Source organism: Pelmatolapia mariae, linkage group LG22 (assembly GCF_036321145.2).
Source record: "Pelmatolapia mariae isolate MD_Pm_ZW linkage group LG22, Pm_UMD_F_2, whole genome shotgun sequence".
Classification (NCBI taxonomy): Eukaryota; Metazoa; Chordata; class Actinopteri; order Cichliformes; family Cichlidae; genus Pelmatolapia; species Pelmatolapia mariae.
This window is the reverse complement of record NC_086245.2, coordinates 30,087,982-30,104,303: the sequence shown is the minus strand read 5'-3', so window position 1 is coordinate 30,104,303 and position 16,322 is coordinate 30,087,982. Positions and strand designations below refer to the sequence as shown.

Below are 16,322 nucleotides of genomic sequence, written 5' to 3'. Positions count from 1 at the left end.
TGTTCGCATTTTGGACAGAGAGGACAGATGGTTTGAAAGAGGAGTGAAAGAGGCCATCTATGTCCACGGTGAGCGACCATCTTTGAACAGAGGCGGTGGTTTACGACACCAACTGTCTGCCATCTATAATCCAGTTTTGAGTTCCCTCCCCAGACGCCTTAATGCCCACTCACATCTTGGGCCATCTGACCTCAGGAATTCACATGACAAGGTGGGGCCAGGTTTCACAATGAGCTCACCCGAAACCCTGGCTGATTAGGTCCCACATCCGCTTTCACACTTTGGCTCATGTGATTAGAGGATCACCAGGGGGTCCTTTGTCCCTCTTTGGGGGGATACTCCCACTGGGTTTAAATCTGGGACTCTCGGCCATTTGACCTTAGAACTGAAGAAGCTTCTCGGATGAGAGGTGAAACGTCTTCAAGCAACTTAAAGAAGTCCAGACGCTTTTCTTTGCAAACTCCTTTGACTACGATCACCTGGATGACTGAGAACCTTCACAGACATAACAGAAGAATAAATTCCCTATAGTAAAACTGAAACAAAAGCTTATTAAGAGTATTAATAATTAATTAAAAATATTCCAAAAAGAACCACCTCCTCAAACACAGCCCAGAGATCCAGTTCAGAGATTTAAATTAGCAGAACAGACAATGACAGGTGGTGGTACACCTGTTAATCAGAGCAGACATACCCCTAAAGCCCTACGACAATCCAAATGAATAAATTACAAGATATTTCAACCACTCTACAGTAAAAGGCTCTTTTGCAGACATTGCCGTTTGACACTTACTGGGCAGAAGGGGTGGCCAAACCTTACCCACCTGTGGTGGCTGTGGTGACTAAATATTTACTCCATATAAATTCTGTACCAGATTATATGGATTATATTGCAATAGGAGAGCAAAGAGAAGACAGGAAGCCTGGGAGAAGACCAGGGGGAAGACATGTCTTGAGGCAAATGGGTTGCCTGCTTAACCCAGTGAGCTAAACAGGTGATTCCACAAGAAAGTGTTCTGAGGACAGTGCTTTTGTCTACGAGTTCTGTGACTTGTTCCATTAATCACTGCCTGTACAGCTTGAGATGATGCTATCGATGTGAACATTTTTGGGTGGATTTTCCCTTCAAGGATCTTCTCTTTATAGATATACACAATTCAGAGCTTCCATCCACCTGATACATTAAAGCCGCTGTTTCACAAATTTGGTGAAATCTGACATGCTGGTAAATTTGTTTTTTTACACAAGAATCTACGGCTCACAGCCCTTCTTAGAACTTTTCTCTACACCAACGCTATGTTGCACCTAGAATCATCTTCATCCAATCTGTCCTATTTCCACTGTGATTGTCTTACTCAGTGAACAAACATCTTCAACACTCCTGGAGTTTCAGAGAACCAACAGGAATAACCAAACAAAAAAAATCATATAACTTGGATCTGACTGTGTTACAGCATGCAAGCCTCAAACAGTGTTTGACTTGTGAAAAACATCATTCAAGACAGTCAGTGCAACGGGGTGAGGCTGCCTCCTTTGTGGCTCCTGGCTTTGGAGTCAGGGGCAGCGTCCGGAGAGGTAGGGGAAACAGGGACATCAAATGCAGGGTTGGGAATATGCAGAGCCTCTCGTCTGCATTTCTTTGAGCGAGCTTTGGTGTGACGTGGACGAGAAGTATCGCCATGGGAGCTGGACGTATGGTTACCCCTGCAGCCTTTAGACAACTCCGATGTGGGGTCAGAGTTCAACGCTGGGCTGGTTTCTGGGCAGGAATGAGCATTCTGAGGTTTCCCCTGAGGACACGAGGTGGACAGGAGCGGAGAGAGCGCAGCCGATTCTAGCAGACCTTTAGTTCCCTGTGTGCACTGCAAGGGCAGTGCAAGAAAGAGGAAGTAAAAAAAGTAATAAAACAAGTGATAAAACAAGCTAGTGATATTAACAGGGAAAACATCAGGCTCTGAAATTACTTTAGTAAATATAACATGAGTCAAAGGCCAACTAGGAGTGCAAGCAGGATCCACACGTGATCTCAAGCAGGATATCCAAAATATTTCATGCCACAGACATGCATAGGCATGCACATTGAACCTGGCCAGTCACATTTCATATTTGATTTAGCCCAAGAATCCTGTTCATTTATTACACCAAACTTTTAGAATGGCACTAAAACAAAGTGTGATAGCTTGCAAGAGCTGGTTTTTAAAAAGGATTGATGACGTTTAAGTAGCAGCTGCCAGAATATTCAGACTTTAACAGGGCATCCACACAAGAAGCAGTTTGCTTGGTGCCTGTGGCTTTATCACTGACGACTGGTCACTAGTGAACATTAAAAGCATTCCATCATATGTTAGTCAACCGTATCCTTCACTCTCGTTGGTAGTCGTTTCCACCATTCAAGTAGAATGTGAGAAGTCTAACTCAGAACCTGCCCACTTTATGTCATCAGCAGTTATTTTGCCTGTCACTGTTAAAGTTGCTGAATGTTATTAATATTCTGTTACCTCTGGTTCCCACATTATTGTCATAAATATCATAAAAGATGGACATAGTGACTATGACATCAATGACTGTTTTGTGAGATTCCTTTATTCCCATAGAATCGATAACTCAGAGAAAAATAACAACACCAAAACTAAAAATGAGTTTAAGGCAGGTGTGTCAAACTCCAGTCCTTGAGGGCCGGTGTCCCAAAACTTTTAAATATGTCCCTGCTGCAACACAACTGAATAACATTAGGTCATTAGCAAGACATGAGTGCATGCTGAGGTGGCAACCCCTAACCCTACTCAAGCAATTTTAAATAAGTGTAAGTGTTTGAAAGATTGTACTTTTAAAAGTACTGTTATTGCACCATTTTCATTCACTCATGAGTTGCTGTAACATGAATCAAAAGTCAAGTTCTATAGTCTTGCTAATGACCTAATGTTATTCAGGTGTGTTGCAGCAGGTACACAGAAAGGTTTCAGGACACCGGCCCTTGAGGACTGGAGTTTGACAGCTGTGGTTTAAGGGGATCACTTTTGTGCTGTCCCTGGCTGCAACAGTGAGTTTTACGTTAAGAAACCGAGGATATACTGTCCACTTTCACTGTCTGTCTCTTTCGCAGTAATTGGTTCTTCATTATTTGGCTACCTGCACTGAAATGGGAAAATCTGGCCGTTAGCTGTAATGTTCAGGTTTGTAAAGCATTTCACGAACGTGATTAGCTTCACAGACAGTGTTAAATCTATATCAGCTTTTGAGAGCAGGGCTCCGTCATGTAAATTAGCCTTTTTACGTGTAGTGTTTCACGTCCTCTTAAAGGCTTCATTTCTCAGATCAGGAAGGTAAGTCCATCTTTTACGGTATCATCACTGCTAGTTCTTCCAGTGTGGATGCTTCTTACGTGTCATGCTGGATCCATTAAAGAGAACTCCATATCACTATCCCTGCAGGCTTGCCCAAAGGATCAGACATAGGTCAGGCTTTACACTGAGATCACAAACTGTAAGATTCTTCTGGGAGATGTTGAAGTTTAACAAACATCTTCTATGCTTTTTAAACCATCTGCACACGAAGAAGTCCTGACCAAAAAGATAAAACCTAGCATTGTTTACAGTCAGTGGTCTTCAGTAAATGCTTTATAAACTTTTATAATTGTGGTTTATGTGAAAAACTCTTGTCTGTAATACAATGAGTGACCACTGGGACAAGCTGGCTAAAAGGAAGTGATTGGATGCATTGGCTCTGTTAATGCATCCATTATCAAGCTTGCATTTGTGTGGTAGGTTCTTTGCAATTTAACAGTTTACATTTTCAAGCTGACACATCCGAGTTGATCTGAACTGAGATTAAAGGTTCAGTAGCTCAAAACAGTAAATGTTTACAAGTACAGCAGCAGACCGTGAACCTGACTTCTTTCTGCTTGTTGGCAGATGTTTTTATCCCACTCTGTAACGTTACACAGTCTTTACCTTATAAACATACCTGCCTTGAGATGCTTTGCTTTAAACTGACGCCAAATAAAAAACACTGAATTAAACAGAGATTGGCTGGGATCTTTATAAGCATGCAAATGTACTTTTAAAAAGTACATTTTATTGCTAAAGCAATTTAACACACAATGAAAATAGAAAGTAGCAGTTAGCTCGGCCAAACTAAGACCAGTAAAACCAAAAGAGTGAGCTGAAAGGAGCTGTTAACCTGCACAGAACTGACTGGAAGTTCAGTTCGGTGATAATATTTGATACTATGAGCAACCTGTTTTACATGAACTGATCATTTCTTAGTATAAAATGTTGCTTTGGGCACTTTTTAAATGCAACTATTCACCCGAATTCGCTTCAAAATGTCTTTAGCCTTGAATCTAAATTAGTCTGACAAATGAATGAATTTTAACAGCATAAGCTCTGGAAAATTTTTCATTTAAATGCTAAACCATTTTTTTCCTCCACATGCTAGTTTGTATTCAAAGTTTATACGCTACGTATAATTCAGGGTCGAGAAAATGTGCTGTCACCATGTGGGTATATTTCAACACCGTTTCCACTCCTAAACCTAAAAATTATACATACATGGGAAGTCTCTAAGCACTGTTAAAGCCCTGCAGTTCATTCTTTAGGAAGCTGGTTTAATGGCTGTCATTATGTTTCACTGACCTCTGAATGAACATCTTCCTACAGTTGTTTTTGTCAGTCTTTGAACAGTCTGATGGTTAGCACAAGAGAGTTGTTTGATCCATAACTATGCACCCTTTACTGTGATCAATTATACACTGCAATGCATTTAACATTGGCCATGGTTAAAGCCATGCGGGAGTAAAGCAGCCAAGCAAAGGGGCATGCAAAGACAACGGCGGCCACAGGCTGTCTGCACTCACTCTCCCTTTCTCTATACAGGCTTACCAAGCTCAAGGCTCGCTTTTCTTTGCTCTAACAGCGGCTAATCAGCCAGTGCAGGACAGAGCAAAGTCCAGACACTTCTCCTCCTAGTGTTGGTGGAGGGACGCAGGCACAGAGACACACCACACAGAGAACAGTGAGTCAGCACTGGGTGATCAGACACACAGGGAGGGACTGATTCTGGGTTTGTCTCGTAGGAAAAATATAGAAAAGTATGTCTCCTTGTACTGTGATATGAAAACGGTGATGATGGATGGAAACAAAATGAAAAATGACAACACACATGATGAACTGCACGGACAAAAATTTAATGTTATACATTACAGATACTAAAAACAGAAACGTCGTAAAAAAAAAAAAAACAAACACGTAAAAATGAAACAAAGGCATGACGGGAAGCAAGAGATGAAGGATATGAGGAGCTTCCCTCGTCACAAATCTTTTGGCATTTTAACTTTTTATATGCAGACAGACATGACAGGAGAAAACAAACAGCACACACTCAAATTTACAAACCGCTGTTACAGAAATAGCTTTCTTTACAGCGTCACCAGCTTATCAACTGACTTCAAAAGACTAGCTTATACACACTCAAAAACACAAGACTCCAGCTTCAACTGACTTTCACTGTACTACGCGATATGTGAATATATTGAGGCTCAGATTGCAACTCTATCTGAACTCTGGGCAAGTCTTGTAAACAAAACTGGCTTTAAAACACTTCAAGTATCTTTTTATATCCCTTGCTGTCAGAGAGAACAACAAGAGAGATGCTCTGTGAGGAGGAGCTGGAAACACTTCTTACATCTCCTGCTCTCTAAACACCCGGAGCTGGCACACGATACTGCATAGAATTAAACACTGAGGAAAAAATGTGCATACAGAGAGTAGTACTCTCTATTAAAAACAGCATAAGAAGAATTTTATGTGTGCATTTCCATGAGGTAGACATGGCTGAACAACAGCTAAAGATACCATATTAAATGACACTTTAACAAAGTAGTTCAAGTTTTAAAAAAAAAAACAAAACAGCAGTTCAATTTAGCACTCAGAGTCAGATGAGAAGATTAATGTCACTTTCTCACCTTAGCTTAATGCAGTAAGAAGTCATGAAACAGGACCTCAGTTGACTATTTCCTGAATTAAAATATGCACCTACCAAAGCATCATTAGTTCTCTTATTTAAACCTGGGCATTAGAGCTACTTTTTCATGTTTGTCATCTATATTTCTAGATATGCCTTCAACAAAAATTATAAATCAATACGTTAACATTTTGTTTTTTTAAGAAACAAACAAGATTAAGAGGTGTTACTGGGTGACTGGCTACTGTTGATCTTTTTGAGTTTTTTTTTTTTCTTTTTTCTATTTTAATTGTCTGCGTCTTTGACAATTCAACTTAATAATTATTCAGTATTCGCGATTCAAAGAGTGCTGCTAGCAGCAGACCTTAATATCATCAGGGCAGGGACTTCGTGACAATTAACATACCTCTAGTGGTCACTCTACGAAGTCATAAATCATGTATGAGAATTAGCCCAAAACTGTGTGCAAGCAGCACGGTGGCACAGTGGTTAGCACTGTTGCCTCACAGCAAGAAGGTCGGGCCCAGGGTCTTTCTGTTTCGTTTGCATGTTCTCCCTATGTTTCCGTGGGTGTTCTCCGGGTACTCCGGCTTCCTCCCACAGTCCAAAGACATGCACTTAGTAGGGATAGGCTAACTGGAAACTCTAAATTCCCCATAGGTGTGAATGGTTGTCCATGTGTTAGAATTGCGTCCTGTCCAGGGTGTACCCTGCCTCTCGCCCTAACACAGCTGGGATAGGCTCCACCCCCCCACCCCTGCGACCCTGAAAAAGGATAAGCGGAAGTGGATGGATGGACTATGTGTGTGGTTGTGCCCCTTGGTCATTTATAAAAATATTATATCCCTCCCCCGACTCTTCCTTTAACTCTTGCGCCCATTAAGAAAGCATCTGATCCCCCTCTACCCTTAATGATGAGTTTTGACACCTCAGTATACATCAATAAAAACATGGTTTGGCAACCATTAGAATTAGTAGAATATAACAAATACAATAGTTTGTCCTTTGTAGAGTCTCACCAGTATAGGATTTTAACACCAATACTGACAGTTGGCAATTTAAAAATCCAAATTACTTGTCTACCACTGCTGCTCTCATCTTTCAAACACACAGACCATAAACAGACTTCTCTGAATTTTTTTATATTTAGTTAATGAGTTCTTAAAGATAGGACAACTCACTTTCAAATGTTGTCATAAAATATTAAAAATGTAAAAAGTAACCCAGTTTAAGCAGTCTTTAAACTGTGATTGTACTGCTTCAAAAGCCCCAAACCACATTCTCTTCATTTGATGTTCTTCTAGGTCCTTCAGCTTTCGGTTTAAAACCAAAACAGGCGTTGAGTGGCAAGTAAGTGCTCCTAACTAGTACCCTATCTGGCTTTCATAATGATAATAAATTAATAAGTAAAGCGAGCTAAAACATTGCGGCTCTTTACTAGAATAAGAAATAGAATAATAGAAATAAGAATTTTTTTTTTAAACTCCACCAACCAAACCAAACAAATGCGCCATAACGTTCAACTATCCCTTTAACTTCCAATAAGAGGCATAATACTGTGCGATAAACCTCTGACTAGAGTGTTAATACACCAAACCCTTACATGACAGTCAACAACAGGCAGCAGACAGATGCTGGGTTGGGGCTACAGCAGGCAACGAGGTTTCTCTCAGGCAAAGAAAGAGTTTTGGTGGCAGTCAGAGGGTGCAGGCACGGGAGAGGGGGATTTCTGCAATGCAAAAGCGGCTCCTACCACATTTATCTCGCTTTTAGCGGCCAGGGTGGGCAGCTCGATGTCCGTACTGCCAGTCTGGGCAGACTCATCTGCCGGCAGGAAACCCCGTCTGTCAATCAAGCTGAAATGGCACAGAAAGATACGAATGTTCAGGTTATGAGGCGAGGATGTTCCTCCATTAATACCAATATCTTCTCATCTTTGTCATGAATGCAGAACGCACATCACAGATTAAGAATTAGGAATTCTTCCTCCCCGCCATCTCCAACTTACTCTCTTGGCTGTCTGGTTTTCCATCTGAGAGTCTTTATCTTGTAATAGTAAGTGGTTGAGACAACTAAACTGGTGCTACTTACACACATAAAACTAAATTGCAATTAAACAATGAACTGAAGGTCTGTAATTCAAAAAGAGCCACAATCCAGCTGATGTATTGCTACAGGTTTATTAGTACTGCGCTCTCTTTATCAACTCATACAAGCTTATTTAAAATTATCAGTGATTGCTTCTTTCATAAAGTATGCATGCTTGCAAATGAAATATTCACCATCTTAAACAGCCCATTAGTAATAAAATAGCTAAAACTAATATACAAGGATCCTCACAGGCATCTCTCTTTGTTACTTGGACTCAATGTTAAAGATTTAATGATGGAAGGAGTAATTCATAAAGAGGACCAACCTTGGCGGCATGGGCGCACAAAGCACCGAACAACAGTTGATAAAGATGTTTTTATGACTGTATGGGTTTGTAACATCTTCTCCACTCTTCCCTGACCAGGAGCCTTTAATCTAAAAAATAAAAATATAAATATAAAAAATAAAAACAAATCACATATAATTGCCCCTTGGGGATAAATAAAGTCTTTCTGATTCTGATCTGATTCTGATATAAAACATATGACATGTTTTTCCCCAAACATTATTTTGGAGGTAGAGTTTGTTCACTTTGTGAATACAAAAGTATCTGCAAGATTTCCCTTACTATTAACAAAATATTAGTATTAATATTTGTGTTGTTGTTACTATTGTTATTGTTAATTAAAAGTATTCTAATGTTAAATATACTTCCACACTAACAGAAAATTAATATTAATTATATTTGCACACATTTCTTTGAACTTTCAAATTACATACAGAGTATATTTTCTTTGATTTAACAAGCATCACAAAATGAACAAAATAACATGACAAACTGAGTCACAAAAGCAGCTTTGGGTACTCACATCTTCATTAGTGGTAAGATTGGAAGCAACCAGGTATGTATGGAAGCCTGAGAGGCCCAAAATGGACCAAACTGAAAAGAAACATATCACCAGCTCTACTGCAGTGAAAGACTGAGTCAAGGAAAGCCAAGTTATCAAAACACTGGCTACATAGGAAAAAACAAAAGACTTGATAATTGTGCCAAATTTGTTTCACTGGCACAATGCAAGCAATATATAAGACATAACAACAGCTAATCAACTAAAACATATCCCCATTTGGGCACTGGATATTTGCCAAATTGGTATTTAGAACCTGATATCAGTCCAGAAAGCCTCAGTCTGTACTTCCCTACGGATTACAGTCATTTTTGTCTCCAAATATAAAGTGGAAAAAAACACAGTTAAAAACAGTACAAATAAGAAAAATTATCACAGATGGCGATGCTGCCTATGTATATGTTATATATACATATGCAAGCTGACTGATTTTCATCCGACTTCTGTCACTGACTGTATTTTTTTAATAAAAAAATCTTATTCGGTACAGGATATCTCCCCGGACTCTCCTGAAGCGCAAACACTAGGCCCTTCCCGCCCTGAGCTCCTGAAAGAGAGGAAAATGAGCACGATTTCAGGATGACATGAAATTTAATGTGTGGCAAATGACTGAGCTGATCCAAGTATATTGCTCTTATTAGACATTAAACTGCTCTGCTGTTGTGAACCACGCCTGGCAGTCCGAATGAAACAAAACAAACAAGCAGGTGCTATTTGAAGCCGGCTACTTCCCAAGCATGAAACACCTGCAGATCAGAGCAAAACCACATACTCAGTGCTAGGTGTGTGGTCACACAGCCGAAGATGAACGCCGTCAGGAAGGAGAGCGACACGATGAAGGTGTAGAAAAACCGGTAGTTACGTTTCCCTACACAGTTCCCAACCCAGGGGCAGTGATGGTCGAATCTCTCTGAAAGACAGTGATCAACTCACATTTTAGGAATGTTAAAAAAAAACAAAAAACTCTAGAGCACTGAGCTATATAAAAGTGCGCTCTCTGCAGCTCTGTGAAGCCTCTTTTTATTATTTATGGGTTGTAAATGTCAGTGTCGCTGTGTGTTCACAGCTCACCCACACAGTTGTCACACAGGCTGCAGTGGGAGGTGCGCGGAGGGCGGAACATCTTGCAGGTGAAGCAGTACTTGAGCTTCACCACCTGCTGATTGATTAGCACTTCCTTGGTGCGAGGCGGAGGTCGATAGCTGGTGTTTCCAGTGTTGTCTACAGAGAAGAACAGTGAAAATAGGGACACAGTGTTGTGCTTTAAATCTAAGGTAGGTGTGCAGTTATTGCTGCAGTAAGCATCCGGGTTCCCACTTCCATCAAAGTCATGGCAGCAGACTTACAAGTGTCACATTCACAAACCACTTTAAAGCACGATAAAAGTGTGAATGGATACCATCACATTATCAGCAATGCGTGCACATCATTAGGGCTGCACGCATCTCTGGTCAATACTTTGAGCTTCTCATTAAAAACCTTTTGAAGATTGCTCTAAAAGATAATTTCAAAAAGTTTTCCCTCAATCAGTGCTACAGACTTGAACCCACAGGGGGAGGGGGGAGTGCACCCTGGACAGGTGGCCAGTGTGTCGCAGGGCTAGAACATGGAGCCAAACATTCATACTCATATTCAAACCTACAGCCAATTTTGAAACACAAATGAACCTGAAAACTGCTTGTGTCTATGGGCAGTTTGAAGAACCTGGAGTGCCTGGAGAGTCTCCATGCACACAAAACAGGGATTTACACATTTGCATTTCAAACTTCAATCCCCACACCTCTCATTGACTTTAAGTGCAGTGCACAACTAAACTGTGAATCTGTACCTTTGTTTTGCTTTCAGTGCTTGCACTTAAAAGTTGAGAAAGTTCTCCAATGCCAGCACCATGGCAGCCAATCAAATCCATCCATCACATCATGTTATTAAAATATGAAGGAAGTTGATGCTTGTGTAATTCAGCATCAAAATGGAGAACATTGGCAACAGGCAGTTAGTGTGACTCATGCTAAGTGATCATTAAAGCTCAGTTAGCTTGCCTTGTTAATGGCTGGCTGTTACTGCTTTGACTATCCCACCAGCAAAGACACCCCAGATGTCAGGTACTCCCACTGTCAATCAATGAAGCATAGTGTACATATGAATCCTGTTTTAATGTACACAATTTCAACCTATAATCATTTTCTGTCATACTTCACATCCTTGTAAAATCAGGTCTGACCACTTCACTGGGTTGTAACAACTTGCGCTTTTATCCACTCTTACTCAGGGCGAGGGGTGGATTATAGCCCAATAATAGCCTGAGCAGAAAGACATCTGGTGTCAGGTGTGCAGCTCGTAACAGCAGATGGAAAATGATGTGTCATCTTTCACAAAATGACCAACCTGCAAAAACTGTTTTTTAAAGTTCTCTTTCCCAGTAACTTGGACAATGTGCCTGAGAGGTTGACCAACATGAGAAAAATAATAGAAAAAAAGAAAAGAAATACCCACTATTCTTTTTGTGCAACTTACAGAAGGTTCCTTATGGGTTTTTTTCTTTATTTTTTTTTTTTTTTTACAAAAGTCGGTGTCATCCATTCCATACCATACTAAACCGTGTGCTAATTCAAACTAAGAAGCTACACAAGAGAGCTTTCCAGAATCTTTCCTGAAACATTGGGGCCCAAATAAATGTTCAACACTTACGCCAGAATCTTCATTTCAAAAATAGCTGTTGTACAGTTCAGTTGGATAACATGTGGATCTTACATCACCACTGCCTAAACTCTGGTCATGAGTAGGAGTTTCCAAAGTGCACAGAAAGCCAGCTTTAGACATGCAGGTCATTATAACGATGCAAGTCATATGGAAAGTAAAAATAATATTGGCATGGCATAAAACTGACAGTGAACATAACTGATGAGCTTTGAACAGGTCTGAGGTGTGAAAGATTGGGGAAAATAAATCTGTATAAAATCTAGTGAAAACTTCAGTCCACAATTAGAAGGCAGCAGACACTTTTCAATGTGCCAACATGACATTTATTACACTGAGTCACAGCAAATTCCACTTATGTTCTTTTATGTCTTGATGACTTCCGCATCATTAAAATGATCTGAAGAATTTTAAATTGTGACTGAGCCATTAAAATGTACGCGCATGTGTGATTCCAGAATAAATAATTAGCGACACCAGAACAGCGCTTTCATCCTCTTGAAACTATGAATGGTGTTTTAATCAAAACAAAGTCAAGGCCACTGACTCTTCAATAACTTAGAATAAAATAACCTGTGTTTAAGCAGTACTGGTTTATGGGTAAGATTCCCTGCCCTATACGAAACTTTAGAGCCAAAACACAGTGCAGAAATATCCCAAAAGAGAATAAATGTGACAACACTGGACAGCATTTCCTGCACACAGATTTTAGGCCAACCAAGTATATTTGGTGACTAATTTTTCCTTTTCCATATGTGTCTCAGTGAGCACCATCATTACCAACATGGCTGATTTATTAAGAACAATTCTTATCATTCTTGTTTGACAAAATCTGTATAACAGGGTGCTAGGTTACCAACTAATGCTAGCATGCTTGATTAGCGGGCTACTTACATAAACTGCACGCGTACAACAAACACACTTATATCTGCTAGCACAGCACAGACTAAAATATTACTCACCAAATCCGAAGCACAAACTTCTTAGACGGGCTGTACTTTACAAGAAGGCACATTATTTATCAAACAATCATATGAAACAACTAGAAAACACACCAAAGGTAGTGAAGGCGAGATGTATCAACTACAGTTCTCTGTATCAGAAGACGTATCAATCAAGAGGGTCATGCCCCTACCACCAGTGTGCTGATAATAACGTACAGTGCTGAAAAACTTTATTAGAAAACCTTACACCACCCAGTGTAAGGTTTATGCTACAGATGCCTCACAGCTGCTTACCAAAATCACTTTTTGTATTTCTGCAATGTTAATCCACCTTTATTTTTTTATTAAGATGCCAAATCAGTTATTTAGTTGAATTCCTGAACAGAAAAAAATTGTTTTAATGGTTGAATCTAATGTGTGATTCACTTCTGACTTCTTCTCTGATTTGGATATAAAAATATGGATAATAAATAATATTATGTTTTTACTTTTTTTAACAAGTTTTTGACAAGTTTCTAAAATATTAGTGTTTTCTGTTTTTATGACAGCTGGTCTAATACATTTGTTAAGCACTGTATACAAAAATCCATCCACCATGGAGTTATTATGAGGGGGGGGAACTATAGAGGCAATTTTAAATGTATCTTGCTATCTAATCACATGATTCATGTGTATAAATCGCATGTTTTGGTTTTCGTTACAGCCACAGCTAGTCTGTCACGTTATCACCTTCTCAGAAACACTTGTGTTTTGTTTTGAGTGCTTTTACAGCATTTTTCTATATGCAGGCTTTTTCTTGAGTTGCAGTGCATTTGACCTCTCAGTGCCACCATTTGGTTGGCTTGTTTTTGGAGTCTGCCTCCAGTGGCTATTTGAGGAACTGCAGATATTGGGCATTTAAGCCTTTTCAGCCCCAGAGACTGATGTTTAGCACACAGTACACTCAAGTGCATATAGCCCCACTCCTCCTATTATCCAGCAGTGTTTCCAACAGAATGTCAGTCTGTAGGAAACAATTCGGGACGTCAAATTCAAAGGCCTTGCAGACAACCTCATAGTTACTAGTGCAGCTATTAGACATTACCAATCTGTTTCTCAATGTCTGCAGCCTCATCTGGTGTTGCTCTGGGCAGGATGCCGGGGTCGGTGAAGCTGGTCTGGAGCAGGGTGATGAGCACAAACACAAAGAGGACTCCTCCAATAACAGGTATGCAGCTGGTCAGGTGTTTGACCAGGAACGGACAACTGAGAAACAAACACAGGCAGGGGTAATTACCAAGGCACACTGGGAAAAGATGCAGATAATGTTCTGTCACATATAACTGAGCCTACCTTCTTCATTTCTTTAACTCACTGATGGATCTAATTTTAATTAACATTCAACTCTTTTAATTGCGATAAAACTCCCAGAAGACTGAACACATTTTCACTCTACTGTGGCAGAAAGAATCCTGTTTCTATTATTAAGCACTACTTCTTAATAATGTGCACTTAGCTTCAAATATTAAGAAAAAAAAACATTAAGAATAAACATAATTGCAACACACAGGTTAAAACAAATATCCATAGAGTGCAGGGTCAAAAATGCGCTTTGGTCAGTATTTTTTTGTTTTGTTTTGTTTTTTTGAGCAATCTGCATCATTAAATATCATCCTGTTAAGTCCAGCTGTATGTTAGCGAGTCTCTTGCTTTAGGAAAAAACAAACAATCAAACAGACAAACAATATAAATAAATAAAACAGATTTAATGCGCCAGACAGGGCTCAGTTCATTAAAATATCCGCTTAAAAAGCAGCTTTGTATCATCTGTGGACAACTTTTGGACGGAACTCGCAATCAGTATTACAGAATCATATAATATAAGATGAACTCACTCAAATATAAAAAATAAACCACTTGTGACGAGGATGAGACCCAGAGTAAGGGGAAGGACCCCACTCTGTCGGGCCACTATGATCCGTCCATCGCAGTAGAAGCGATTCTTTCCGGGGAAAACTTCCCACTTTCTCCTGGGTCTTCTCGGCTCCTTCTTCTTCTCCGTGTCATTCCCATTATGAAGCGGAGGGGTCGGGGTGGGCGTCGGAAGTGCTTGCGGGTCTATTTGTTGATACTCGCAGTTTTTCATTGTTTATAACGGAGTCTGGCCGCTCTGTCCTAGTTCGGACACCCGGTGCATTTGTCCAGCGACCGACAGCATCACCGACTCCCGTGTATTTTGAGGTAGCCGAAAGGAGCGAATGTCGTCTTTCCAAGGAGAAAATAAGCTAATCCCACACCGAGGATATCCAGCTGTAAATAACCACGAGACCCCGTGCTCGAAATTACATATCTGTTTATTCTCATAACTCCTAATTTATTATTTATAAAAGTTTATCTCCAAAAATACAGCACAAATTCAACCTATAACACAATGACCATCGTTAGCTTCTTAGCTTTCCCATTCATCCTAGCAAGCTCATCCAGCTGCGGAGTTATTTAACAACAGTAAATCCAAAGTGCTGTTACCACTGCTAGCTTGTTAGCTTCCTCGACTTATAGATTATTGCCGGCCTTTATGCTAAGCTCCGGCGGTCCTTTATGAGTAAATGACATATAACACAAAAACTTTGTTATTTTTAATGCATATCGCTCTACTAGGAGGAGTCCTGACACATTCGTGACTACCTGCTGTTTAGCTACGTTGCCATAAAACGAGCCGTGTTGTCAAAGTCAACGCAAAGCAATGTAGTATTTCCGGTTGGTTTTCTTTCTAAATAAACCACAACATTCAATATTATATTTTATGTACCATAATAATAAAAGTCATACGAAAATATTGGTTAAAGATGTACTTTATTTACTCGCACTGTTGTTACTAAATTGTTCTCTCAAATATATTTAAAAAAAATATCAGTATACTTTCATGTGGAATATCCGGTAATTCAATGACCAGTGTAGGTGACTTGACGCTGATTCATAATATATGTACAGTTAAGGACAATAACCAGCGGAAATGTGTTAAAAAAATAAAAGTGTAAGAATTACCTTTTATAATGGTAGGCTGGGTATAACTGTGTTTTAACTGTTGTTGTTGTTGTTGTTTTTTTATCATTGCCTTCCTGAGAAAATTTAAGACGCCCGTGATGCGCTATTATCGTGCAAGATACAAAATTACATTGGCAATTTGATGTACATTTTATTTTGTGAGTCACTTTAAACCGGAAGGCCAACCTCTGGCTGTAGCTACCTGGTGCGCCTCTTCTACCTTGACGCTCAGGTACACAGATTTGGTCGAAAACTTTGTTGAAACTGGCGTTTTGGGGCGAAATTCATACACGAAACGTTCGAAATGGATTACAATAAATAAATGTGTACCATAAAGTGGAGAATCTAGCATTAATTCGGGAGACGGCCGGTGGACGCACCGTGTAAACTGTGAGTAATGTTAGGTGAGAAAGTCCTCTAATGGAGGAAACTGCCGCAATGACAAGTCGCCATGAAAGTGAAAATAATATTTGTATTTGAGAGGAAATTCGAGCTCATATGTTCCTAAAGTTACCGTCAAATCGAGTTTGTGATTAGATAAAGACAAAACCGCAATACTATAGTCCCGTTTGACTTGTTTTTTTAAAAGCTAAGTCATACTGTTGATAAATGTCCAGGCGTATATCGTCACAACACAGGTTGCCAAACACTACTGAAGAATTGCTTCATTGGGAGTTCATTGTTGTTTTCTAATAAG

At 39.8% G+C, this 16,322-nt stretch overlaps 1 protein-coding gene across 1 annotated transcript; it reads right to left on the bottom strand.

The window, feature by feature from the left end:
* Positions 1-444: 444 nt before the first annotated feature.
* Positions 445-15,307, bottom strand: LOC135933248 (palmitoyltransferase ZDHHC18-B-like). The gene is made up of 9 exons (XM_065471302.1): positions 14,476-15,307; positions 13,686-13,846; positions 10,032-10,181; positions 9,733-9,870; positions 9,456-9,507; positions 8,922-9,024; positions 8,378-8,487; positions 7,715-7,817; positions 445-1,862 (listed from the first exon to the last, which is right to left on the bottom strand). Exons 1-9 carry the CDS (start codon positions 14,724-14,726, stop codon positions 1,506-1,508), a joined length of 1,425 nt encoding a protein of 474 aa, XP_065327374.1. The 5' UTR covers positions 14,727-15,307; the 3' UTR covers positions 445-1,505.
* Between the last annotated feature and the right edge of the window lie 1,015 nt (positions 15,308-16,322).